This window comes from Myripristis murdjan, chromosome 20 (assembly GCF_902150065.1).
Source record: "Myripristis murdjan chromosome 20, fMyrMur1.1, whole genome shotgun sequence".
In the NCBI taxonomy this organism is placed as follows: Eukaryota; Metazoa; Chordata; class Actinopteri; order Holocentriformes; family Holocentridae; genus Myripristis; species Myripristis murdjan.
Window position 1 is genome coordinate 14,372,238 of NC_043999.1, and position 26,979 is coordinate 14,399,216.

The 26,979-nt window shown below is 39.6% G+C and overlaps 3 protein-coding genes and 1 long non-coding RNA gene across 4 annotated transcripts; 2 read left to right on the forward strand and 2 right to left on the reverse strand.

The window, feature by feature from the left end:
• The first annotated feature begins 2 nt into the window (after positions 1–2).
• On the forward strand, positions 3–12,850 carry sgk3 (serum/glucocorticoid regulated kinase family member 3). The gene is made up of 17 exons (XM_030079318.1): positions 3–235; positions 5,626–5,825; positions 6,004–6,087; positions 6,386–6,458; positions 6,914–6,989; positions 7,176–7,251; positions 7,871–7,920; positions 8,071–8,128; positions 8,525–8,608; positions 8,709–8,840; positions 9,628–9,740; positions 10,055–10,091; positions 10,583–10,669; positions 11,001–11,096; positions 11,368–11,523; positions 11,796–11,885; positions 12,546–12,850. The coding sequence occupies exons 2-17, from the start codon at positions 5,730–5,732 to the stop codon at positions 12,714–12,716; spliced, it is 1,479 nt and encodes a 492-aa protein (XP_029935178.1). The 5' UTR covers positions 3–235; positions 5,626–5,729; the 3' UTR covers positions 12,717–12,850.
• Positions 12,851–13,100: 250 nt separating this feature from the next.
• Positions 13,101–26,837, forward strand: mcmdc2 (minichromosome maintenance domain containing 2). Its single transcript, XM_030079317.1, has 15 exons — positions 13,101–13,897; positions 14,071–14,201; positions 14,296–14,355; positions 14,530–14,725; positions 14,992–15,114; positions 15,241–15,342; positions 16,655–16,799; positions 17,010–17,231; positions 17,361–17,566; positions 17,700–17,866; positions 18,427–18,603; positions 18,764–18,906; positions 19,390–19,499; positions 19,858–20,050; positions 26,647–26,837. Exons 1-14 carry the CDS (start codon positions 13,804–13,806, stop codon positions 20,022–20,024), a joined length of 2,043 nt encoding a protein of 680 aa, XP_029935177.1. The 5' UTR covers positions 13,101–13,803; the 3' UTR covers positions 20,025–20,050; positions 26,647–26,837.
• Positions 20,173–24,501, reverse strand: LOC115378808 (uncharacterized). Its single transcript, XR_003930165.1, has 8 exons — positions 24,328–24,501; positions 22,342–22,391; positions 22,119–22,185; positions 21,782–21,845; positions 21,435–21,517; positions 20,982–21,033; positions 20,695–20,748; positions 20,173–20,444 (listed from the first exon to the last, which is right to left on the reverse strand). It is a non-coding gene; the product is annotated as an uncharacterized LOC115378808 (long non-coding RNA).
• tcf24 (transcription factor 24) lies at positions 25,962–26,979 on the reverse strand. Its single transcript, XM_030079319.1, has 2 exons — positions 26,554–26,979; positions 25,962–26,072 (listed from the first exon to the last, which is right to left on the reverse strand). Exons 1-2 carry the CDS (start codon positions 26,977–26,979, stop codon positions 25,962–25,964), a joined length of 537 nt encoding a protein of 178 aa, XP_029935179.1.

Consider the following 26,979-nt stretch of genomic DNA (forward strand, 5'->3'; position numbering starts at 1 on the left):
TTTTTTTTTTGCAGCCGAGGCAGGACAGTTGAATGCTTCCTGCTTTTCGGCGTTAACACAAGCGTATAGGTTAGAAAGAAAGTACACTCTGTGCTCAGTGGAGGAGGTGAGGAGGCTTTTGTCCCAACTACACCGGCATTTTGTTGTGTTTGTTGTCAGCTCCGCCGCCTTACACCGACATTCCTGCTGACTGGAGCTGAGAAAACAGATGGAAACCGCATCAGGATACTGTAAGGTACGACCAGTCCATCTTATGTCGTCCTCTGTTGCTAACGTAGCTAGCTGTTGGGTATTAACGGATATAAAAACATTACCTACCAGGCACTTTAATTAACATAATATAACATTAGAGGCAGGTAATTGAAGAGCGATGTGTAACGGCGACATTACATAACTTTCAACTGTAGGTTTTACGGCTAAGACGCTTTAAGTTAATTTGGAGCAGTGCAAATAACATTAACATTGTTTTACAAAAACCGAGACCATATGTGCATTTGCAGCTTTTTGTTTTATGGTTTAAAATGATACCCTCCTCTTCCTTTTCCTTTAATACGTGTGAAATTTCACAATTGTGGCGATGTAACGTAAAGTTAGGTAACTTAGAAGTACACGACATAGACGCGAGCTTAGCTTCCCAAAATGGATCTCCAGAAGAGAAACAGAAGTAGGTAGGAAACTTTTCGGCTTTCGCAGTCCTTGTTTTCTTGGGAAATGACACCCACCTCGAAATAATTGTGCTGTGATGTGTCAGGCCTCAGAAGCTGTCAAAATGAATCCCCGTCATGAAGCCTGTGTTGATCCAGCTGTGTCCCAGAGCCAGTGGGTGATAGGTTTAAATTCAACAAGCATTGCTCTGTTGGCTGACTTGTAGATAAATATTTGTTTTCCCATCTAATACCATTACAGAAAGCCTAGCTAACAACAAGTTGAATTCATCATAATTTGTGGTGAAAAGAGGGATGCTGTTCTCCATCATCATCATCATCATCATCTTCCCTCAGATTCGCCCACCTGGAAGTTTGATTTCTTTTCCTTTTGTTGTGATTAAAGGAGGCTCACAGCTTGATCTTTTATGTAACATGTGACTGGGAAGACCTTGTTAATTTAACCTCCCTATTTCCTTCCAATTTACTAACATTTTTTATCAATTGGGATCAGTTTGATCCCAGTAATTTAAACCTCCAGAAAATGCTTGTAATAAAGGTGGTTATGTGTTTATGTGCAAGGTTCTTAACGTGTCTTGTTGATTACCAAAATAGCCTTTTAAATAAAATATAACCTTCCTCTTTTGCATCAGAGTTCTTGTGGGAATCATGTTTTCCCCTCCCAAATGTCATATAAACTATCACTGGTTCTCTCACTACTACAGGTAGGCTATGGTTTTATTTGGTTAGGGCCCTAAAGCAGAGGGAAGTTTGTTGACAATTATAAATGGCATGTTAAAGTTTCTTCAGTGTCATCGCAAACAATGAAAGCAAATTTGCATAAAATGTTGATATTTCCTGTATGTTTTATGAAGTACACCCACCAGCATGTATCCAAATGATACACAAAGGCCAAATGTGTTGGCAAGTTTGTGTACTTCACTGTCTACAATTATGACCTCATTTTCTGCTTGCTGTAGTGTGTGCTCACACGACAAGTTGGTCTAGGTCTGTATCTGAAAGGCAGACGGAGCCATAGTTTGCAGTCTGTGAATGTCTGCAAGTTGTCTGGTCAGTTTGATTAGGCGTTTGTCCAGATGCTCAGGTCACACGCACGACGGGTGACTGAGTTTTGCCTTGCACACTTCTCCAGTTTCACTTCCTTTTATCAGAAGGAAAGCTAACTCAGTTGTGTCTCAAGAAAACAATCGGAATGTCGGCTAATATTTACACTGACCTGTCTTCCTAAAAGATAGTGTTCGGCTGTGGGTAAACAGTTCAGGCATTTTCTAAAATGTTGACACTTTTTTTTTTTACACAACCTTTGTTTAATCAGTGTAATTGTATTTATGGTAAATGTAATGTTAAGTATAATAAATGGTTATAAAAAGATGTTACTGTTGATATTGTAATTCTCTGAAGTGAGTAATCTCCCCCTTAATGCACTCAGTGAGTTCAGAATAGGCTTGTGTTTTGGTTAAATCCTCTAATCATTTTGGCTTTCCTTCTTGTGTGTGTGCCTTTGTGTTTGTCAGTGGACACATGCCTGGATGAGTATTCACATCTAGTTTATCATTCAGGCATGACTTTTTCTTTTCTCGCTCATATCACTTGTCATACTAGGCTCTCACAAACACACACACTCACACTCACAGAAAAAATGACGTTCGACATCCTCATAGGATGTCCACAGGAAAGGATGTGTGTTTGAACTAAGCAGGAACAATACTATTTTTGATCCCGTGTAGTGGGCTGGCATATTTGTGCCTGTCAGCACAAGTTAATTCATTTTGTAGTGTGAGTGCAAGCCGGGCTTAAACTGTGGCTTGGAGACACGTTTAACATTAATCTTGTGCTTTTCACCCTCATTATGCCTCTCCAAACCTGTGATTTGAATTATCCATATCCTGACGCTAAACTTAACAATGACTGTTAGTGGGTGTGGTGAGCTACAGCATTCCAAATGAAGGAGTAGCAGCGTCAGCCGAAAACGTAGGTTGTACTCGATGGTTTTAGTTTATTTCCCCTTTGAACAAAAGTATTTCTGGAATGTTAAAAAGCAGGTCCTACCCTGTGACTTCCAGAGTCATTTAACCATGAGAAACAGGCTGTTAGGCAGCTCAAGGAAGTACCCCTTCTGTCTGCACTGACCACATTGAGTGGTAAATGTCAAAATCCCCCAGCTACTTTCACTGTTTTCACAGCCAAGCTTTCAGAACACACAGGAACTGATGTTTACTTTTGGTAGAGGAGGCAAATCTACTAGCCACCGTAATGGTTTTTATAAGTTCCAATTTTAGCTGAAGTCCAACAGTGTTTGTGTGTGTGTGTGTGTGTGTGTCTGCATGCCAGTGATAAAGCAAGCAAGTTGCATAATATTGGTCTGTTTGAATGTGGCTTGTTATAATAGCAGGGAAAATGAAAGAGAAAGTTTGAAAGAGACGAGAGAAAGAGAAAGGGAGGCTAGTGAAGAAGAGGACATTGAAGGTCCTTCTGATTGCACACTTGCATTTTAAAGAGGGTGACTCTCTTGCTGTTTCCTTGCCCCAACGTGAGCAGAATGAGATGTCTCCCCCTGTCAGGATGCATTCAAGATCGATACTCAAGCAAGGAGAGTTGCCGAATGTTGTGAGATGGCGGGACTGAGTGTAAAAGGGTTGTGGTCTTAGGGAAAAGAATACTGAACAAACCGAGCTGACCTCACTGCCATCAAACAATGGACAAAGTCAGAGCAGCAGACAAAGAGCTTTGTTGTACAAGGAACACAAGACGTGACATAACTCATGGATTGATGTGGAGGAAAAAAATGCCTCTGTGTTATTCAGGCCAGATCATAGTTTTTATTACAATTTAATCTACACGGCATGGGTTTACAGCATCTTCAGCTGAGTGGTCACAGTTTGTTATTGTTGGTTATGATGCACCGTTTAGACTATTTACAACACTAAAGAGCTGTGCCCCCTTCCGTTTCTAGGAGGGAAGTGAGATTATAACCAGTTATTACTGAAGTTGTCACGGAACGAGTGTATTACACCAGTGATGAGCTCTCCTCTTGTTGTTAGGGAAGAACAACTTCATGGGGTCTTCCTTACATATATTGTGAAACACGGGCTTCAAAGACCCCCAGAAGGTTATCTAAAAATACCTTTCAACTGACAGGAACAAGGGAGAATGTCACAGACCCAGCATGTGTGTTTGTGTGTGTGCTTGCATGTGGTCACACTACACAGAGTGTGTGATGACTACTCATGGAGGAGGCTGCACATATCTTCACTCCGCATGGGAGCAGAGAGACAAGTCACCATCAACAGGAAAAAGAAGAGATAAGGTTCAGGAGAACTGAATTTCTGTGTGTTTTGGTGATATTTTCATGTTACGGTATATTTTGCAGTAACAATGGAAGAGGCTTCCCTGGAAATCAGTGCATGGAAGAGAGTATAAATATAGAGGCTGGTGAATAATCAGGTGAAAGTCTGGATGGTATTTCAGGACAGAGGAAGCAGGAGTGAGTTAATTAGCCCAGTGCTAACAGGGAGGGAGCCTGCCTGCTGTGTTGGTGTTGATGTTGCAGCTCACTGTGGCCGCCTGTGCAGTCATTCTACATTGTTCACGTCTTAAGAACGCACAAAGACATCAACATGGGGGTTTCAACTTTGGCCTGTATTGCTTTTGAATGCTATATTTTTGGACTGGAGTTGCCAGTAGCTGTGATTTTGTGCCAGTGTATTTAAATTTGACCGTTCGCATGCCAAAAAAATCACAAAGATTTTAGTGTTTGATTCTTGGCAGGATGAAAAAGACCACTGGACCATCATGTGATAACAAAACTCACTGAAACCCATAGTAATGAAATTCCTATACATCCTATACATTTCCTATATATCCTATTCCAATACTGACATATTCAGATGTGCTCTTGATATGGACACCCAGGGCAATCTGGTCTCAGGTAGGGGCCCAGAGAAATAGCGACACAATAAGATCCATAGAAGTGGTTCAGTAAGTTCTGCGAGAACCTCTAGGGATACCAGGGCTAAGGCTGGGGACAGTGCTCAATCAGTGTTGACAAAACTCAGGAGTATGTAACTATTTAAAGTATTGCAAAACAGTCAAATGAATTCAGGCAAAGAATTCATTTGAAAAATGTTTTATTGCATGTTTTATCAACTGATTTTAGGTAGCTGTGGTTAGGAAGGAATCTCTATCAAGTCAGCTAAACAGAGAGTCAATTAGATTGATGATTTACTAAGTTCATTGATGGCCATTAAAGGACCATACCAGTGATTCTGCATGATTCTTCCAAACTTTTCCCAAAACAAGCAGTCATATTTAAGTACTCCAATATAATTTTTCCTACCTTTTATGCATCCATTGTTTTCCATTCTCTCTATCATCGTATATGAAAATGAACTTTCCGCGACTACAGTATCATTGTATTTGCATGCTAGGCCTGTCGCTGCTTTTGTTGGATGATATATTGTTCCAAAAATAATTGCGATAAATGCTAGTCATTTTAAGACCATTCTATGTATTATATAATGGTAACATGATAACATAATAACATAATAATACATTCAATTCAATTAAAAAAAAAAATAGACCTTTGGGCTTTGCTAACACAAATCGCACTTTAACACATTATTAAACATTTTGCACAGGGCTATAGAGAGTCATTCACCCATTAAAGGCAATATACTGCCAATCCAGTTTCTCAATTGTTACACCCTTTGTTAACAAAAAGTGCAAAGTAACAACATATTAGCTGTAAGTATGATAAGTCAATGTTACATAAATGTCATACAACATTAGCTGTATTGTATTATAAGTTGGTAATATGATTATCGTGACAGGCTTAGTGCATACATATGTGCTGATGTTTACTTATGGTCTCAGTGTTGCAGATTGAAATATCTGGTGGTGAGTAGATGCACAGCAGTTTTCTGTGGGAATCCTAATTTTGCACATTTCTTCTCTGCCTCAGTGACCCAGGATGGGGATGGGTCAGTTCTACGGATGAATTTTTATTTCGGAGGGCCACTAAACAACTGGACCTCTGACCATTACTCTACAATCTTTCGCCTGTGAATGCCGACAGCCCCCAGGATGGAGGTGCAATCCAGCTGCCCCAACGTCAGCATCCCCTGCTACAATGAGCAGAGGGACAAGAAGAAGCGCTACACCGTACGTCCAAAAATTGCTTGAATAAACTGAATTGCACTAATGATCATTTAAATCTTTGTTAGTCGGACACTAAGTGTCTATGACTGCTGATGGTATAGAATCAAACTAGCATCTTAACTTTGATAGTACTGTGACAACTTTGGGTTTTCATAAGCTCTCCTGTGTTCCTTTTGTCCAGGTTTACAAAGTGATGGTCAGTGTCGGAAGACATGAGTGGTTTGTCTTCAGGCGATATGCAGAGTTTGATAAACTCTACAACATTGTGAGTGGTGGAACATCCTCGTTTATAACAAGATTGATCTCTCAGGGTGTGAGATAAGCAACATATGACCACAATGTCTTTGGGAGTTGAGTAGAAGTTGTTAAATTATGACAATGAATTCCAGTATGTGTTCTATTACAGCCACATTTTTCTTTTAATGAGTCTTGTGTTCTCTGGCTTTTGTTTCGTGCCGTTGACATTGACATTTAAAGAAGCAGTTAATTAAATTCTTGTGATTACAGCTGTTTCCTACATCCTTACATCCTCTGCTTTGTTACTATTTTCTCTTTTAATGCAGTTAAGGAAACAGTTTCCCTCTATGAACTTGAAAATTCCAGCCAAAAGGATATTCGGGGATAATTTTGACCCAGGTAAATCTTCATACTATATTGTTGTCATGTTGTTGTTTTTCCTATTCACCACGTCATTAGTACACTAATAAGTTTCAGTCAAACTTCTTAGACCACTGTAATGTCCCAGAATAGAAATACAAATGATTTGAGTCCACAACTACAATTGCAGCTAGAACAACCCACAACTAAAATGCTTTGTGGTTTTATTCTTGTGGTTGTGAATGAATGTTTTATAGTACGTCATACTGCAGACTTAATACTCATATGTTAGTGCTCCCAGTTTTACATTTACAAATACTCAAGATTCAATGTGAAAATTCCTTGTACCATAACCCAACAAAAGCACACACACAGGAGGTCTAATTCAGATGTTAAAAGCACAGCATCATTCTACACCGTTTTACATTTACAGAACTGTCAAACTCAGTAACACTCACTATGTCAACATAACTTCTCTTGTATCCATCCTGTAGAGTTCATCAAGCAAAGAAGAACAGGGTTACATGAGTTCATCCAGCGAATTGTCTCACATCCTCAGCTTTGCAACCAGTAAGTATATGTACCAGTGAACTCAGTAAGATGAAGGGCCTAAAAGATCTGAATTAATGAATCAAATAAGATGAAATTTTATAGTCATGCTAATACTCGAAATTAATAGGATTAAGTACTATTGCTTTGTGGTATTGTACTTACTAATTCCATTCTCATTATATCTGTCCTCCTGTAACTTCACAGCCCAGATGTGCGAACCTTCCTGCAAATGGACAAAATGCAGAACTTTTCAGATGCCTCAGAGGATGAGGATGACAAAGTATGGGGGCTCATTTACCAATTATTTATTTGCCTGTTTGCATGTCACCTTGATGAATGCACTGTATTGGTTACCTATATCAGATAATGGGCTATAATAATCAGTATCAGTGAATTATCCCTCCCAGAAGTGCCATGTCAAACAGAAAATAAACCAAAGTGACAAGATTTCTTTTTATCTATCTATTCCCTCATTTCCTAAGATTAAGGGTGCAGATATATATTCTGATCCCAGATATACTTGAATGGTGAAGTCCTCACTTTCTAAAATATATCTAAAGTAAATACACTGATCTAATATGATCAAATCATCACAGCACTTTCTGTGTCCTCCTCGCTATCTTCCTGTTGTCCCTGTTAAAATAAAATAAAATAAAATAAAAAGACCAAAAACTGATTGGATTGCCCATTCTCCTTTGTTGCAGAAATTGGTTACCACTGGTAGTTTCGCACTTAAAATCAATCTATGCAGTAGTAATGGTCTGTCTTTGTTGCCAAATGACAAAATATATCTTTTGTTGTTTTGTTGACAGGGAATAAATGTTCACTGCTCCACAATCTTAACCTCCAGTCACAACTTGGCAGCTAATCTAGATAATCTTTTCTCTCATATTTAACAGAACAACTCTACCTCCAGAAACATTAACCTGGGACCGTCTGGAAATCCACAGTATGTTCCTTTTCAAATGGACTTTAAAAAAATCAATGCCTACAAATGTAGTGTTTACAAACTGAACAGCATATATACTGTTGTTTTCAGTAGCTTTTCATGAGTTTAATCAGTACATTTTTTTCATAAAATGTTTTTATTATATTTCAGTGCCAAGCCCACAGACTTTGACTTTTTAAAAGTCATAGGAAAGGGGAGTTTTGGAAAGGTATGTGAATAATTCAGAATTGTTGAGGGCAGTCTCATTACAGTAATATTAGCAGAAAAATGTTTATATGTTTAGATATTATATTGTTTAAATGTTACTCACAGTTTCGTCACACAGGAAACAAAAAAAGTCAGTTTTGTAGGATTATTAAAACAGATGCAGTGTATTTCAGTCACACATGAGTCTTTAATGATTGCAGCTACTTTTTAAACAACTTTTTGTTGCGTTGTTGTTCTGATGGGATTTCAACAACAGTTTTACTTCTGCAGCAGCCTTTTTCGTGTTGGAAGTGAGAGTTTCACACTTCTGGAATGACAGTGGTTCATGGTTTGTGGGCTTTTGTTGTCCTTGGTGTTGATACCGTGTCTGACGCTCTTTCTCTCCCATGTGATTTAGGTTCTCCTTGCAAAACGGAAACACGATGGAAAGTATTATGCAATCAAGATCTTACAGAAAAGGGTAATTCTCAACAGGAGAGAGGTAATTTTAGCATAAAACATCACCTTAACCATAGCCAGACAGGTGTGTCGAGATCTATTAAATTATTCCCTTTTTTTCTCATTTTTTATACCCCATTCAGCAAAAACACATCATGGCAGAGCGCAACGTGCTACTGAAGAATGTGAAGCACCCTTTCCTAGTTGGGCTTCATTATTCCTTTCAGACCACAGACAAGTTGTACTTTGTCTTGGATTTCATCAATGGAGGAGAAGTGAGTAGTTTCACTATTATGAATAATGCACTCACACAGCACTGAGTCACGGGCCAAGGGGAGCTGAGAATAGCAATAACACAGGATATACAGTGCATTGTAAACCGTGTTGATAGTATTGCTCGGTGCTGGCCAGAGGCCCACAGAGAGCCATACAGCGGCTAGTTAACACACTTCCATGTGTCAACGTCTTTGAGGTGCCACAACATTACATCTGTCACGCTATCAAAAAAGTTGACTACATTATTGCAAAACACTTGCATAATAGAAATGAATGCTGCAAACTGGCAGTTCTGTTTGCTATACATGAACTACCTTCTCTCACTGTTGTTTTTTGTTGTTTTTACATGAAGAAGGGTATATCATAGCCAAAGCTTCCCAGATTAGACTCAATTCTTAATTAATTTATGTTTATTTATGAAAAAATATAAACATTTTTATATACATACCATTGAGGCACCAGCACAAGTGCAGCATTTGTGCACTACAGCATTTTCCAGCCTTTGTATTACAGTTAATTACAACTATAAAACATTTGTTAATAAGTAGGTCTGTGTTTCCTTCGTCATTTTAAAGCAAACAAGTGAAACCATCCTATTTTAGTAACTTTGGAAAAGCTCTCAATCTGGGGCACACTGTATTAAAAAGTAGAACAAAGCAGAAGTGAAAATGTGACCCACTTATCCATTTTGTGCCTAGTCATGTTCTATTTTTCTTGCTGGTGTACTGATACAGTATGGATGCTATTATGTGAAATAATTCACCCAAACACTTTCATTTCTTTCAGCTGTTCTTCCATCTTCAAAAAGAGCGGACGTTTCCAGAGCCCAGAGCAAAATTCTACATTGCAGAAATGGCCAGTGCGCTGGGGTATCTCCATTCTCTCAACATTGTTTACAGGTAAGTCACGGGTTGAGTTAAACTTATACGCGCTTAGTGTTCTTTTTATTAAGTGCTCTGGATGAGCAAATGAAAAGCTCTCAGTTAACTAGGAAGTCCAAACAGCTGCTCAAGTCTAGAAAGTTTGAGAAAATTTTAACAAGACACCACTTCCCAGCCTGAACATTATTATTAAGTCACTAGACGCTAGCACAGTCGTGGTTTTGTGTCCCTACAATACATTAAGTGATACCCTTGTGACTGAAGATTGTTGGCCTCAGTAATGATAATTTGTTTATGGGTTGAAACATATTAAAGTTGTTTTTTTCCCCCAGAGACTTAAAGCCAGAAAATATCCTTCTTGACCATGAAGTGAGTATTTTTTTTATTTTATTACTTTTAAAAGGTGCCGTATAATCAACATCACTTCAACAATAATCACTGCAGCTATGTCAGAATGTGTGAAAAGCTAATTTTCTCATGTTTCTTATTATGCTGCAGGGTATAATGTTGTGTTTTGTGTTTGTCAGTCTAGTATTTACTGCAGATTTACTGCACAAGGTCAGAGGATATATGGCACAAGCTTAATTCTCTTCCAACAGCAGCGTGAACCTACAGTGAACACGAGTGTCATTTCCAGTTTCTCCTGAACAGAATGCGTGTGATTGGATTAAGTCTCAGCAATGATTTTCCTGCCTGGCCTTATTGAGAAAGTGAGGAAACGGTGAATGGGACAGAGAGAGAGCTACACTACGGCCAACATTCCTGTACAACAATAGATTCCTCAGTCCCCTGGGATAATGAGCTGTTTGTGTGGCACACGCTGTCTAAAAATGTCCCTGATCTGTCACGTCTCTTTAAAGGGCCATATCATTTTGACGGACTTTGGTTTGTGCAAGGAAGGCATATCCCTGACTGACACCACCTCCACGTTCTGCGGGACACCTGAGGTATCACGGCATTTTGTAGTATATTTACATGTATGCCGACTGCCAAATTTTGTGCTAGTATTTCCCAAACAAGTGTTACCTTCAGTGTCAAACGTGGAATTATTAACTACCTTTTTGGAAGGAAATGTGGTTAATAATTTGGCAAGTATGTGTATATTCCTTCTTGGGGCCATGTGCAAAGGGTATGAGTCTCACTTGCAAGGGCAGAAAATTTTCTTTTCAGAACAGAAATTAGTTGTTGATAATATGCTTGTTTTCTTAATTCTAAATCTGAAGCAAAGTTCTGAATTGACTGTTGTATCTTTTCATGTTTTTTGCTTCTTACTCCCAGTACCTGGCCCCAGAGGTGTTGAGAAAGCAGCCGTATGATAACACGGTTGACTGGTGGTGCCTGGGCTCAGTGCTGTATGAAATGCTTTTTGGCCTGGTGAGTTATTGCTCTGGACCCTCTCTTCCTGAACCACCTTTCTGCACTGTATTTATTTTTTCCCCATTTGATAAACCTGACTAAAATGAATAGTGTTTTGGGGCTTGCAGCCTTGCAAAATAAATTCACTTTTCGCCCAGAAAGATTATTAGTCCCAGCTGCATGGCTGAACAGTTGCGAATTTGAAAAGGAAAAAAATAGTGTTAAAGCACTAAATGTTAAAACACCCTCTCAGTTACATACAATTTCTTCTTTCTTTTTCATATCCTAGCCTCCATTCTATAGCAGGGACACACATGAAATGTATGATAATATCCTTCACAAGCCGCTGGTGATGCGTCCCGGTGCGTCCAGCGCAGCCTGGTCTATTCTGCAGGCCCTCCTGGAGAAAGATGGCACCCACAGACTGGGCTCCAGAGATGACTTTGTGAGTGGGAATATTCACTGCCTCTGTCACGGCTGTACAGCTTTTGTGATTATATTGTGTACATATATTATGAGTATAGATTTTCCTAACAGCTCAGAAAAGAAACACTGAAGTGAGATACACAGGAAAAATTTCATGATTTTGGCTCCCTCTGGTGGCCAATCCTTGTACATCAGCTCACTACTTTTTTAATATGATCTACAGAAGATGTTTTCTATAAAAAGCACAGTTGGGATTACTGTAAATTTGATATTTGTTTCCTTAATTTCCAGAATGAGATCAAAGCACACGCCTTCTTTGCCTCCATCAACTGGGATGATCTTGAACAGAAGAAGATCCCTCCCCCATTCACGCCCAATGTGGTAAAGATCTCATATCTGTAGTCTGCTTGTAGGCACAGTGTTTGTTTTTTTGTTTGTTTTTTTGTCCGTGGTATGACTTTTGAAGGGCAGGCAGTGCAGTTCTGCTTCTTACATTTAAAAAAGGCATCAAAACCAGGTCTTTGTCTGCTACAGATTTAGATAAGGTCAGTCTCCAGTCTCATTTTCGAAAGTCACTTTCATCTGTCTCATTTTTTCTGAACACAGCATCCACTGCTATGATGGGCAGCAAATGAAAATACCATTTACAGACAGTTTGAGCATCACTGCACTGATTATCACATTTGGATTAGATTTGAAGATTTGAATGATCATTTTTAAAGTGCAGCCAGGACTGTCCCCTAGTTACATTACACATCTCTTCATAGTTCAGACTGAGATTCTCACATAGGCCAATATGACCATTTAAACGAATCAAACCTGAAGGGAAATGCAATTTTCACCATTTGGGCTGTGAAAAGCCATGCTTAAGTCAGTGTCATCAGTTAAATAATTTCTTCAAATGCATTTTGATAGACTAATTTTTATTGAATATTTTTCATTCTCACTTTTTAATCTTGTGTTGGTCTTCATTTAACATTTATTTTGAAAGTTCCCCAATGTTACATGTTAATATTACTTTTTCCTTCTATGTTTTCACAGAGCTCCCCCTGTGATATCTCAAACTTCGACCCTGAGTTCACAGATGAGATGGTGCCCAACTCTGTGTGCTGGTCTCCAGAACATTCCATAGTCAACGCCAGCGTGATGGAGGCAGACGACGCCTTTCTGGGCTTTTCGTATGCCCCACCCTCTGACGACTCCTTCTTATGAAACTTTAATGATGACTTCTTGAATTGCCTTAACCTGTCTTAACTTCTTTTGACTAAAGGGAAGAATTCATACCATGGATGAACCCATTTTGTGAAGCCAAAGCAAGCATTGGAGGAAAGATGGCACTTAAAAAATTTTGGTTGCAAAAAAAAAAAAAAAAAAAAGTGTGTCAAAAAAAGTATATTTTTACCAATTTGTATTTATATATAACAGATTATATTTTTAAGAATCATGCACAGCCTTTCTTTATTAATGTATTAGTTTCTGGTTTTGTTGATGGTCCAGTTAAAGTGGTTCCTGTAATGAACACTTAAATGAGTCACATAAATGAAATCCATCTTCCAGAGAGTAGTTGTCTTCAAAGGTTTAACTTGAACATCTCACAGGATAAGAAATGTGCTCAACTAGACATATTTTCCGACAGTCAGGTGGAAATGTACTTGTTTATCCCTGGTAATGTTTTCTCAGTGTATTTACTGTAAAAGCTATTATTATTATTAAGTTAGGGTGAACTTAACTTTCAGCTGGACATTGGGAATACTTGAGAGATCACTGAAAAGAGCATTTTGGTTGAAAGGTCATTTCAATGAATTCTGTGTAAAGAAAAAAATGTAGATTGTTTCTGCTTTTTCAGTGAGTTTATGTCTGCAAATACTCAGTGCATTGTTATTTTTTCCCCTTCATTTCTTCGCCTTTATTAACACATTTATTCATAATGACAGAAATAAGCATATAGAAATGCACAGCGCTTTGGTCCGCCAGGCGAAAGTATACTCTGCACAATTAAAAAAAAAAAAAAAAAAAAAAAATAGAACAAGAACTTGAAACTGTCCTTGTGTCAGTGGGTGGTTGGGTTGAATAATGATTTGCATGAAATTATTAATGGTTTCATTTTATTATTATTATTATTATTATTATTTTGAACGAGCGCTCCAGAGTGACGTCATCCTCTCACCTGCTGCTGGGAGAGTGGTCACCATGGTAACTGTTGCGGTCTTGCCAGTGTTTCATGTAACGTTAAAGATTAGTTAAGCAGCTTGCTATAACTAATCTTGACCGCATATTTATATTTCTTAAAACACAAAAAATGGACGCTGACTTATTAAAAGAATCAGTTCTGTCGTATTTAGATAGAAGTGGTGGCCTTCTGAAACTCGCTGAAGACTGCAAACCTTTCAACGGTAAACTAGCTAGCTAGCTAACTGGATATGAGAAAACTAGTGTTAGCTTGACCAAGTCATAGGGAATTACCATGACCATTGTTTAGCCTAACTTTAGCTGTCAATTGCTATTTTACCCAGCCGGGCTCTGAGCTGGCTAACTGAGATAACACTAACATTACTTCCCTTTCCAGACCCTCAACAGTCTGAGGCAGTCTACAGGTTTTGTATCAGTGTGAATCCCCTTGATGTGATGGAGCTGGATCCTCTGCTAGGTGACTGTGTTCTGCATGATCCACTGAAAGCAACAGCCCTGTTTCAGTCTGTAAGTTTAAAGAAGTAGGTTATGTGGTCACCTAGGACTTCCCAAATCATGGTGTTAAGGGTAAATGTCTACTTTTGTGCATATCCTCTTTCAGGTTTGCTTCCTAGCAATAAAGACACTTTCGCTCATTGAAAAAATACACACAGAAAGTCAGGTATGGATGATTTGTGTTTATTGCCTCCTCTTGATCATTTAAGACACTCCTAATAAAGGATAGGAATCCTTGTAGTATGTCTGCAGTGGATATCCCACTTTAATTTTATGTAAAGGTCCTTGGACTGTCAGCCTCAGCCCATTAACAGTTTCTCATCTGTCTGTTCATTTTGAGGTGAATATAATTCTAAAATTGACACACCTGCCTCCATTTCCTGAGTACACATTGGATCTATGTGCTTTCAATCGTGGGTATCGGCCCATGAGGCCTGTTGCCATGGAGGGTCTGGTCATTGCCATGACAAGAGTCACAAAATACACCCAGGGGGCCAGGTTCCTGTGCACTGAAGATGACTGCCCCGGCTCTACAGGTGCCCATAGAGCAGGGAAGAGACTCATTCTTCACTGGGCTCTCATTTCCTCTTTCTAATGTGTTCAACACCTGAAAATGGAATTGAGTGGAATTAGTTCAAATCTATTTCTATGGCCTACAACTAGTAACTACCAAGATGGGCCAGAATTAATGCATTATCGGGTTTTTACACTGAAATTGTTCTGTTGTTCCAAGCAGTATCTATACAAGTTGTTCACATGGACTTAAAATCAGATCCTTATTCATAGCCAATTGCATTTCTAGGATTCCGCCACATCCGGGTTCATGCACCTGGAGCCACTGAGTCAGCTACTGTGAGAAATGACTTCAGCTGCATGATCTGCAGTTCTCCCCTTAAAGAGGATGTCAAGTTCAGAGTGCTGGGAGGTCAGAGTGATGCCTCTGAATGATTGTGTTCTCTGGAATGGTAGTAGTAGTTAATAGAAAACTACCCCTGCGGGTCTGTGTGGTTGCGTACAATTTTTCATGTGTTCTGTGTGTTTGTGGAGACAGACAAACAGCTGGTGGAGTTGATCCATGTGAAAGCTCTGGGTAACCTGAGTGCTCATCCACAAAGCTCACTCAGATACCAATCTGTCACCGTGTTTCTCAGAGGTAGGTCTGCATCAGACACATCCTGACATGTAGCAGTTTGCACTGTACACTTTACATTGTGTATGTGTCCACAGTGGTCAAACAAAGGCCTGGTCTATAACAGCATAATGGTACCTATTCAAACAAGAGTGTCTCTTTTTATAAGTTAGTGATTTATTTGATGCCGAGAGCAGAACACCTGAATAGAGCCGAGCTGTGTTTGTCAGTTCTAGCAGGGCCTGTGGGTGTGTCTGTGAGGATGTACACACAGCATTAGCCCCACTGAAACACTAGATGGCACTATCATTGGGCATACAAGTATGTGCATATTTACTGTAGGTTTATGCCACTCAAATCATACTTACCCCTCAAGCACATTAAAGGCTCTTAGGCACTTTTTGTTTTCCTTGTATCTTATTGTCTTCGCTTGTAATTTGAGGTCTATCAGTATGCAACTAAAAGGCATTGAAGGGTGGCATAGTGAATATGAAGACTGTTCTTCAGCCAGAGGACTTGGATTCAAACACTTATGACAGCACATGTCTGCCCTGCCCTAGTGTCCTGCAGCACTCTGGACACCCAACAGTTTTTGTAATACTGTTCAGTAGCTCGTTCTTCCCTAAGAAAAACTTGTGAAACTTGTGAACCCTATGAAAAATGTTTATGGCATAGAACAAATCTGTGTTTCGAGTTCTGTTGGATTAAGAATGTTCAAAAACCCTTTGTTCAAGAACATATATGAATATCACCACAATGTAGACTTTCAAAAAAAAGAAAAAACTGGAAATTATTTCATTGCCTTTATATTAATCTTCCATATGAATGATACAGTTGTAATAGCTTGTATTTACACACAGTCAGATATCTTGAGGTTTGTCATTAATTTTCTCTGGCTTTCTAAATGAGGCTCATTTTGGAACACAAACTTAGTGGGGGAGAGTTCAAATAAACAGATCTTTGAGTAGGCAGCCACGCACAGTGCCTCTTGGTGAGATATTAGGTGTTCCTGTCCCCTCTAATAACATTGTCCAGCCATTACCCTTGAGAGACTCACAAATCTCAGCACCACGATTAGCATATTCTGTTGACCCAGTCCTGCGGAGGAATTCAATACACAGGGCTCCCGTTACTAAACATATATGTTAATAAGTGCAAGGAACACTCATTAGCTGGCTGTACGATCCATGCACAGAGGAATCTTTGTTCTGAAGGCCTCACTCTGTGTTTCTCTTGGCAGTGGTGTGTAGGTGGCATGCATGTTTCTTCAATAATCACCGGTTGGGACAGAACAACCCCTTAGAGTGTTATTGCTTTGTTTCCCCTCTTCACATAGATGAGCTGTGTAACTCGATGAGAATCGGTCAGCTCTACAGGGTGTTGGGCATTCCTGCGCATGTGCACCAGTGGCCCAACATCACCTGGAGTGTAGAGGCAAACAGTGTCCAACCATGGGAGCCAGTGTGTAAGGAAGTACATTAGCTCACATGAAATCCTGCTCCTGACCTATAGAAATACCAGCTGCTCTAGTCATGATGTGCATTACTTTAATTGTAAGAATTTAAGCTTGCCAGGGTACACAGCGATTAATCAGAACAACTCATGTTTGTCTATGTGGCACTGTGCATTGCTATAGTGCTTAAACCTTCACCATGTTCCCTAATTCTACCTAAAGATCTGCATGAAATCAGTAAGAAATTCGAAGCCCTGTTGAAGGCCACAGGCTGCTCTCCCTGGAGGTTCTCTGCTATGGTGGCTTACTCCTTTGCGTCAGCTGTGATTCCTCCAGGCCTGTTCAACACCCTGAAACTTTGCTTGTTGCTCAGTTTGGTGCAGACCAGAGCGGATGCAACAGATACATTTTACAGCCTGGATCTGCTCGTCCTGACAACTGACACTCTCATACTAGACAGGTAACAAGATCTGAATAATTTGACTTAGAGCATGCAATTGGGTGCACTCGATACTGATAGTGAGTTGTATCCTCCTTGTTACCCAAAACTGACTGACTCAAGGCTTGTGTTTATGTGTTTGTGTGATAGACTAATGGCGTACAGCTTGAACTTGGCATGTCGTGGGGTCAAGCATCAGGCTTTGAGGGAGTTATTTGCATCTCTGTCCCGGGACAATCATGGAGCTGGCACTGCTAACATCCACGCTGGCTCTGCCTTGCTGGCCACTGGGGGTATTTGTATGCTGGGAGATCTGGGCAGCTATAGAAGAGACAGGTTGGATGCAATTCAGTCAGGTACAGCCCCAATTTATAAATTATGGCAGTAAAACAAAGTATTTGGTATGTTAGGTATAAGAAGAGGATGCTGCTAGGTAAAGGAAGACTCTCAGAGCCCACTGATAAGCTTTCCACCACTGATCTGTGTCAGTTTTAGAGAGCCGCACAGTGTCTGTGTTCATCCCAGGGAAGAAATATGGTGAGGATGCTGACCAGCAGCTTTCCTTCCCAGTCCAGTGCAGCTTCTGGGCCCTGACAGACTCCTCCAACTCCTGCCAGCGGTCTGGCAGGGCAGACTGTGTCATACTGGGAACAGCGGTGGGTGTAACCATGTCATAATGGGTCATATTACCTTTCTATAGCTCACTCAAAGCATATTCAGGACATAGGTCTGAAAAGAAAATATTTTTGCAAACGCATTGTGTATCTTACAATGGCAGTGGAAAATTAAACTTGTCTGAGACAATGCAGTTTGAGTAATGGCAAAAGAAATACCCAATCCCAGTCCATTCAAATGTTGTTTGTAGATAGTACTGGCAAAACAGGAAATTGAGACAATTTACTTTCCTTGGAGGAAGGAGTTAATTGGCCCTATGCGAAAGCAAATGACCATCCTTGAATATACAATGCCTATTTTTCCTTAATTGCAGATGGGTGGACAAGAAATTGTATGACCATAATAGGTAAAACAGTACATTGAAAATCCGTCATTCTTATCAGTTTGTGTCCAGCTACTTTCTGTCTTGAAACGTGTTGGTCATAAACACTCTTTTCAATATAAAGGCAGGTTCAAAAACACATGAAAACAGTACATTTTTACAAATGGTACCACAACTGACTTGAACACGTTTGTGAGCCTGTTTCTTTTTTGTGAGCAGGAAATGGGTGCAGTGCCAGCTAAACTGGCAGAGGTCTTTGGCCTGATCATTCAGTGTCGGGAGATGGGAGAACAGGCTGTGCTCGCCCAGACTGTCCACACCCTCCAGCAGGCAGTTCACCCTGGTGAACCCCTCTACCCATCCTGCATGGAGTTTTCCACACAAGACTACCAGGAAGTAAACAAATACATTTCTATTATGAAGTCCATTGCAATTCCTGTCCACCATAATGCATTGTCTGGATTTTAACATTTGATGACACTAGTTCACACTATACATTTTTACAGCTTTTACAGCCTTTTACAGCTCTTGCCATTCTCAATTTTATATCCTTCAGCTCTTAGCCCATGCTCGGAGTTTGCAAGTGGAGCTGAGTCCTGGGGCAGAAAAGATGATCCACGGCTACTACATGGCAAGCCGTAGGGTCCGGTCAGACCAGAACCAGGGTGTCAAGGTGTCTGTAGCCTCCATCAAATTGCTGTAAGAGCTCTACCACAAAATGTGATTTCATCTGAATTTTCACAATTATGTGCTCCTGCAAGACAATGTCTATTAAATTTCCACTGTAATGTTACTGCCCTCCACTAGATGGCACACCCTCCTTCATGTTCAGCTTCTCCATCAAAAGACTATTTTTCATATATTTTTGACAAATGTGTACAAAGCTCTTTCAGTGTGGTGTCATATTTTATGTAAGAACAGGAATATACAAATAAAGCTATTTAAAATTAAAATCCAAATTAGGCTCTCAATTGAAAAACATTTTTGGAGGTTCAGATGCTTAGGCTATACATATGTATCAAGTTAGATGACTATACATATAAATTTAAATTTAATTTAATCATGTGTTGACTTTTTATTTCCTCTGCTTGTTCTTTTATAGATACGTATAGAAAACCAATTCAACAAGCCCTCAAGCAGTCGTTTGGTTGTGAATGTACCTCTTCACTGTTTTTGTCACAGGCTCTCTCTGGCAGAGGCTCACTGCAAACTGTGTCTAAGGACCAGAGTACAGGAGGAAGATGCTGTGATTGCTGTGCTGCTTTGTGAAAACTCTATCACCCTCAAGCACGGTACAATATTTTTATGGCACTATTCAGCAACTAACCAGTACCTAGTTTTGTATCATTTTCTGATATCATGTAACCACAATTGCACATGCTTGTTACGTTATGCCTTGTGATTAATTTTCTTACTGACAGTCACATGGTGTTTCCTACTGCTGGAATCTGTATGCTGTGTATGAATGCAAATATCCTGATAAAATATGCACAAAGATCCAACTTTTCCCCCAGCTATATTTATTATGTTTAATATTTTTCCTTTTACAGCTATAGCAATTATAACTATTTACAAGCAATATAAAAGCCCTATGTAGGCCACCAACAGCTTTGCAAGATTTTTTATGGGGATGGATGCTTCTCTCTACAGGGGCGTCTGCTCTCATTATTCCACCTGAAGCAGTGTTTCCCTGTGACCTGGGTGATCTGGATGGCTTGCACAGGAGAGACCTGACCTTGGAGCAGCTCCGACAGAACATCCTGCGCTTCATCTACGCCTACGCACCCGGGGCAGACACATACATCACAGAGGAGTAAGACATCTACAGGGTTCAAAAACCCAGGTATGCAACACTAGACCACACTAACTATGCTTCAGTGCTGATGATTCGGAGTGAAATGTTCTCCTCTGTAGTTCCATCACAATTTCCAACTCATGTAATAAGTGCTAGTGAAGGCAAACAAAAACACTTCAATAATTTATTGTGACAGTTTTTTGATGCTGGCTTTGAAGAATACATATTTGGAAAAAATCTGTCATAAAAAGCATGAAGTTCATATTCAGGCCAAATTTCAAAGATAAATTTGAATGATTAGGTGGAGACATTTTCCTGGCATATTGTAGATTTAATTAATGATGGGTTGGGTCAAATTTTCCAATGGGACAAGAACTTGACCACACAGATCTGGCAGGGAGTGATGGTTCTTCTGAATGGTGATCCAACAGCTCAACCAACACTGTAGAAGAGACATGAAAAACATTCAGACCAAAGTTGTACACTTGCAGAACCGCACTGAGCAACACGGTCTCTCATAATGCAGGCAATTCAGTTAGTCACAGTCTCAGCACCCCATTAGTAGTCTGATGGGTAAACGGCGAAAATGTGAGCTCATCACTATTACAGCAGAGACATAATATATGTCATGTGGTCAAACCTGTAATATTGCATAATAGCTGTGATGGTATGGCTCTATGAATGGTACTTACCACTGAAACTACACATCCCTCTGCCTGTCTGATCATTTGACCGGCTCAGTAAACCTGGCAAACAAAGTAAAAACGGTATTAAAACACATCTGGGGAAATACAGTGAATCATAGGGTTTCACAATCACAGCAGTGGTTCAGTTAGTCACAGTTTCAGCAGCCCATTTGGTCTGATGGGTAAACGGCGAAAATGTGAACTCATCATGTTTACTTAAAATAGGAAACAAGTGTAGAGGCCAGTCCCATACAAAACAGTCATGAGGTTAATTCCACATTAGCTTCCCTTACCAGTTAAGAAGAACCTGAAACCAGTTTTTGTTCCTTTGCTGCTGTGGCGTATCTGTCAGGGAAGATGGAAGATAATTTAATTTCTCATTTTAATTTGACATAACCTCTGTTTAGCAATGGTATGTTGGCTAAGAGAGCAATGCTCTTTTCAGCATCAACCTGCTTTACTTCATTTCTAAATATGTAGCACTTGGGCGGTCAATGCCAAAGTTTCAAGTGGATGCTTCCTGTTTACACTTGAAGCTTTGGGAATAAAAAAATACATAAAATTAGATCCCTAGGTGATTAATACATGACAAGTGCAGCTGCTGCTGGTGGTTCAGTTAGTCGCAATCTCACCACCCTGTTGTCTGATGGGTAAACGGCAAAAGTGCGAACTCATCACTATTCCACCAGCACAAATGACCAGTACTCAACAGCACAGACAGACATTTTAAAATTTTAGAAACTTACCCAAGCCTTACTACAGCTACAGAGAGACTCTCTGACACATCTGGTTTACAGTGAGGTGAGGAAATCTGACAAAATGACCGAGGCTGCAAAGGGGGAAAAAAAATCAGTGTGTTGGACAAGCGGGGCATACTTCCCAGATATCCATATTATCATTATTCCATTTACATCAGGGCAACGGTAGAATTTGTTTGAGAAAGCCTCTACTTTTTTAACAGTTAGACTTATGATTTAGTTTTACCACTCTACTGTGATGTGTAAATGGCAAAAACATGAAATCTCTGTTGCAGCAACAATGACCAACAGTAGACAGCAGACAGACAGATGGGAAACTGTAATAAGCCACTCACCTTCAGATTAACAGAAGAGAGACTTGTAATCTGACATCTCTCATCTCCAACAGCTCACACTCAGCTACAGTGAAAACAAGAAATCAGACTATTGGGGTGATAATCACCAAGGCTCAGTTTCTGCAAACCTTTTTAGTACCATTATCTATATCCAATTTAGACTCTGGTATAACCAGTTTTGATGGATGTGATCACTGGTAATTCAGTTAGTCACAGTTTCACCACCTTATTGTCTGATGGGTAAACGGCAAAAATGTGAACTCATCACAATACCAGCAGCAGTACTGCCCAGTAGCCAAAAGCACACACATGCACTTTAACACACTTCATTGCTCACCTCAAGCTCTGAACGGCAGATGAAGACCTACATTTTGCATCAGTAGTTTGCAGCCATGGCCTGAAATCTGAAATAACATGGATCACTGGATGAGCTACACAGACACCATTAAGCATCTGAAGTAATTCCCCAGCTCTTTTTCCCCAAACTCTGGCATATTACTTATGTTGACCAATAATGCAATTAAATGTCTAAATATGGATATCATCGTAATTAAACTTACCATCAGGTATACCAGTCTTGATAATTCCAGTCAGCCATCTTAATCTTAATCTGCACATATAAAAAACAAAAGTTAAAACATGTTAGCCATTTTAGCCTTTCATTTTTTTGTTCATCCATGGGTTACATCATTGCATATCAGTGATATACAAAGTCATAATGTGTGGCTGTCAACTTTCCCAAACCTTACAAATAATTACCCTCAAGAGTGAGCTATTGATTTTTAGCTTGCATGAATAAGTTGTACTGAAGGAATAGCCAATATGCTGAGGGCAGATGACTGATCACCCAAAGGTCAAAGGGCACAATGTAATACAGCTTGGGAGCACAGATTAAGTCGCAGGTCTGAGGACGGGTTCAACAGCAGGTCACGACCTATGCCATGACCTTTCCTCCTCAGAGGGGACAAAGAGCTGCTTTCCCCAATGAAAATAATTGAGAGGACCATTCCCTGAGCAGTGACCACCAGTCCACTGTTGACCTCTGGCTAAAACCACGTATGGACACTGCTGTAAGAAGCTGAATGACACACAAGGCACTTCCCCATTTGAACTGTCAAAAAGAATGATTTATTGCAATACTTGAAGGATGAGACTTGCCCACAGTGAGAGATAAATAATTTGGCTCTGGTGCAACTTAACATTACTTAGTATTTTTATTTGTCGTTTGTAATTCACATACATGCAATTTAAGTCTTAAAGAGAAAATATGCTTTCGATAACACATGACTTAAAAAAACGTTAATCACTGATAGCAAGAACATTATTTAGTCAGACTGATTTATTGCAATACTTGAAGGATGAGACTTGCCCACAGTGAGAGATAAATAATTTGGCTCTGGTGCAACTTAACATTACTTAGTATTTTTATTTGTCGTTTGTAATTCACATACATGCAATTTAAGTCTTAAAGAGAAAATATGCTTTCGATAACACGACTTAAAAAAACGTTAATCACTGATAGCAAGAACATTATTTAGTCAGACTGAATTTGTTCTCCACAGACAGGCGTGTTGTATTGTCCTGTTCAATTAATGAGTAAACTGACAATGGCAGTTCAGTTAAAAAAAAAAAAAAAAGAAAGAAAAGAAAAGAAAGAAAGAAAAAAAAAGGGTGCTGCCACCCCAGTTTTGGCCAATCTTTTTTTTTTTTTTTTTTTTTTTTTATGTTATTGCCGGTTTTAAATTTACAGCACAAAACCTCCAATATCCGAGTTCATATGAAAGCAGCATGGTACATGGAAAACTACAAATTCAAGAGTGATGAGACTGTGTTACTGCACTTTTTGTCTTAGTTGGTTTAAGTATGGGCTCTACATAACCGGCTGCTCTGTCTTACATTAAGTGATACACTGTATGTGCAATGTGTCCGTTCAGGCAAAGGCCATTTACTATTGTGAGACACATTACAGCTTTATATGCAGCATAGTAAATTATATAAATTGACAGCATTCTTGGGGTAACCCTAAGCGATTCTGTTGTTGCAACCGGTTAGCAGCAACTCTTGGTCCTAGTTTGAAGTCACTGTGCTTTCAGCTTCATGTTCAGAGGTTCTCTGATTAGTGTCTCTCCCCTGTAACAATTTGCTTGTGAAAAGTTGTGGGTAGTTATTCGTGTCGCACCTATAATTTTAGTAAATGGTTAGGGTTACCTGATTCACCCACGGCAGCGGGCAGAGCTCCATGCTACCACATGCAAAGTTTTCTAGATTCTCCACGGTGCATCGAGTGAAATTGGGATGTGCATTACTTAACTAAGGTTACTGGTGTCTATTGCACGGTAAATATAGTAACATTTACTTAGTTTTTCTGGAGCCAAATGGACAGTGCACTGAAAACTGAAACTGCACTCCCGTTTCCCACGTGGCCAACAGAGCTAGCTTAACTAGCTAACTTCCAGCATACGTGTACGAGAATCTATTGCGTATGAGCCTGAAAACACAGCGACATTCAGACAGTTCACCTCTACAGACAAATAAAGTCATCTTACCATTGCCGACCTATTCTTTGCAGATTAAATCAAGAAGAAATGTTGTTTAGGTTTAGGTTTGGCAGAGCACACTGCTCTCCTGACCGTCCCCGGGACGAAAAGAGAGATTTCCGGTCCGTGCAGCCGTCCCTGCGCCTCAGAGCTGCGCACTGCCGGGGCAGCCGCTGTGCAGAGCATGGCACACTGATAATACTGAGACCGTGTGCACTTAAAGCTACTACAGCTGCTGCTTACATGTACTAGGCCTACTTCAAATAACCAGAATGAAATGGTTACGTTAAAGTAAACAAATAAATCAAAAGATACTTTGTATCAAATAAGTGTCAAAAAGACAGACTTAACCATTACTTTCCCCCAATAAAAATGCTAAGAAGTGGATTAAATGCAATCCTATTAAGTTATACAAGCAAACGCGCATATCATTCACACATTTAATTATAATTTAATTAATTTATAATGTGTGCGTGTGTGTGTGTGTGTGTGTGTGTGTGTGTGTGTGTGTGTGTGTGTGTGTGTGTGTGTGTTTGACTTTTTTTTTTTTTTTTTTTTACTCTAATTTTCAAATACAAGGCACCGTAAATACAGCTGAAGCACCAGAGTCTATGTAATTTAGCTCATGAATTAAAATTAAGCCAATGTTATTTTGCCCATACTACATATTCTGCAGTTTGGTGAGTCATGTTAGTATGTATAATTTCTTTAATCTATACTTATATGTACATATCACCATTATCTTCACTTACTGATTGTATATTTGATTGTTTTGCTAAAAATATTTCTGACATGACATCAGAGAAACAAAATGGACTATGCCTGGCCTATAGCCTAACAAGAATATCATTTTCAAAATCCAGCAATATATTGTCAAGTCATGTATGACCAAAGTAGCCCACTACATAGCAAATTTAAAATAAATAATTAAAGAACTAAATCAGTATTTAGAAAATGACCCGATAACCTAATCTCTGGCTAAACGTTTGTGGACGCTGTCATAAGTCTCTTTGACCACTAAAATTAATTTACATGCTTGCTTAGTAGAAAACGGTTTCTTAGACCGTAAAATTACCTTTATTACAGATCTCATTGCATTCTCTTTTTTATTGTAAAGACACATCTTCTTTCATTTCAGTGATTTATTCACAAACACATTTACAACCATGCATGTAAAAATAAGAAAGAAGATGAGACGAAGAGGCTCCATTGTTGACTGTCTGACAGACCACTTCACATGACAGATGTTAAGTTATTCACACATGCATTTAGTGCAAATGTTTTAACTGAAAGTGCACACCTCAAGCATGACGGGCTCATTACCCCGTGGAATTTCAACAAATATAATACCTGGGACATGTATAGAGCTGCACAACGCAGAGAAAGGGGATTAGGTAAAAATAACAACAGAGAAACATAATATATGCTCTCAAAATTTATAAACATAAAATTCACGTAATATATTAATTTACATTGTTTTTCTATTGACGGGGTGTAGTGGAGGTATAAGCAGTTGGGCTAATTGTTCTACAATCGTACAGTGAAGATAAGCCATATGGTGCTGTCAGAATAAACAGCATGAAGTCATGCAAATATTAAATTGTTTCATAATGTTTGGTAATTGTTTCAAACGATTTCGCCTATTACTGGGATGTGGACGAAGATGGGCCTTGATTCTCTGACTCTGAGTGATTTGAAGTGTTCAGGAACTGTCCGGTTGCTCCGACGTACAGTCTGGATCGCATTGGCCATTTCTGTGAAGACATTGAAGATGATTATCACACTGTTCACCCCACCAGTTATATCCAATATATTCCCAACCAAACGTAATTTTTATACTTGCAAATAAAGTTGTATAAACCGCATGATAAGTCAGGGCTATAAGTAAATTTATGCATGCTCACTGTCTAGATAGTAAAATATTTGCATTTTGGATAATTTCAGTGAGTTCGTTGTGAGCATAAAGTAAGTCTTGTTTTCCAACACAATATTTGAGAATGATTAATTTGCCTCTATAATAATCCAATAATGATCATAATTAAAATAATAGTTGCACTGACAACAACAGCAACAGCAACAATAACAATAATAGCTAGTAGTAGTAGTAGTAGTAATAATAATAATAATAACAACAACAACAACAACAATGATAATCATGATAACAACAACAACAATGATAATAATAATGATAACAATAATATTATGGGAGTGTTCTTCCCGCCAGCTCCAGCTCACCTTCACCGGGTGCAGGTATCCTTCACCTTTGAGCGAGTGTAATGCCTCTGTTTGTTTTGTGCTCTCTCCCTCCTCCATGCCTTCCTCTTGCAGCGTTCGAGTCAAATGAGCAATATACGTGGTGGCCAATATCAACACGTCGAGTTTAGACAGCTTGGTGTCCGGCGGCACCGATGGCAGAGTCCTTTGTAGCTCCAGGAAAGCGTGTCTCAGAGTTTGCACTCGGCTCCTCTCCCGCGCTGCATTGGCCGCTGCCGGCCGTCCTCTGCTGCCCAGCCCGCTGGCCTGCATCACCCTGGGCCGCTGCAGCTCCCGGCGGCGTCCGTCCGGACTGGGACTGGAGCTAGGGCTGGATGCGGGGCTCTCATCCACCACCGTCCCGGGGCCATTACCACTGTCCATTCGGATCGTCTGTCGTCCAACCAT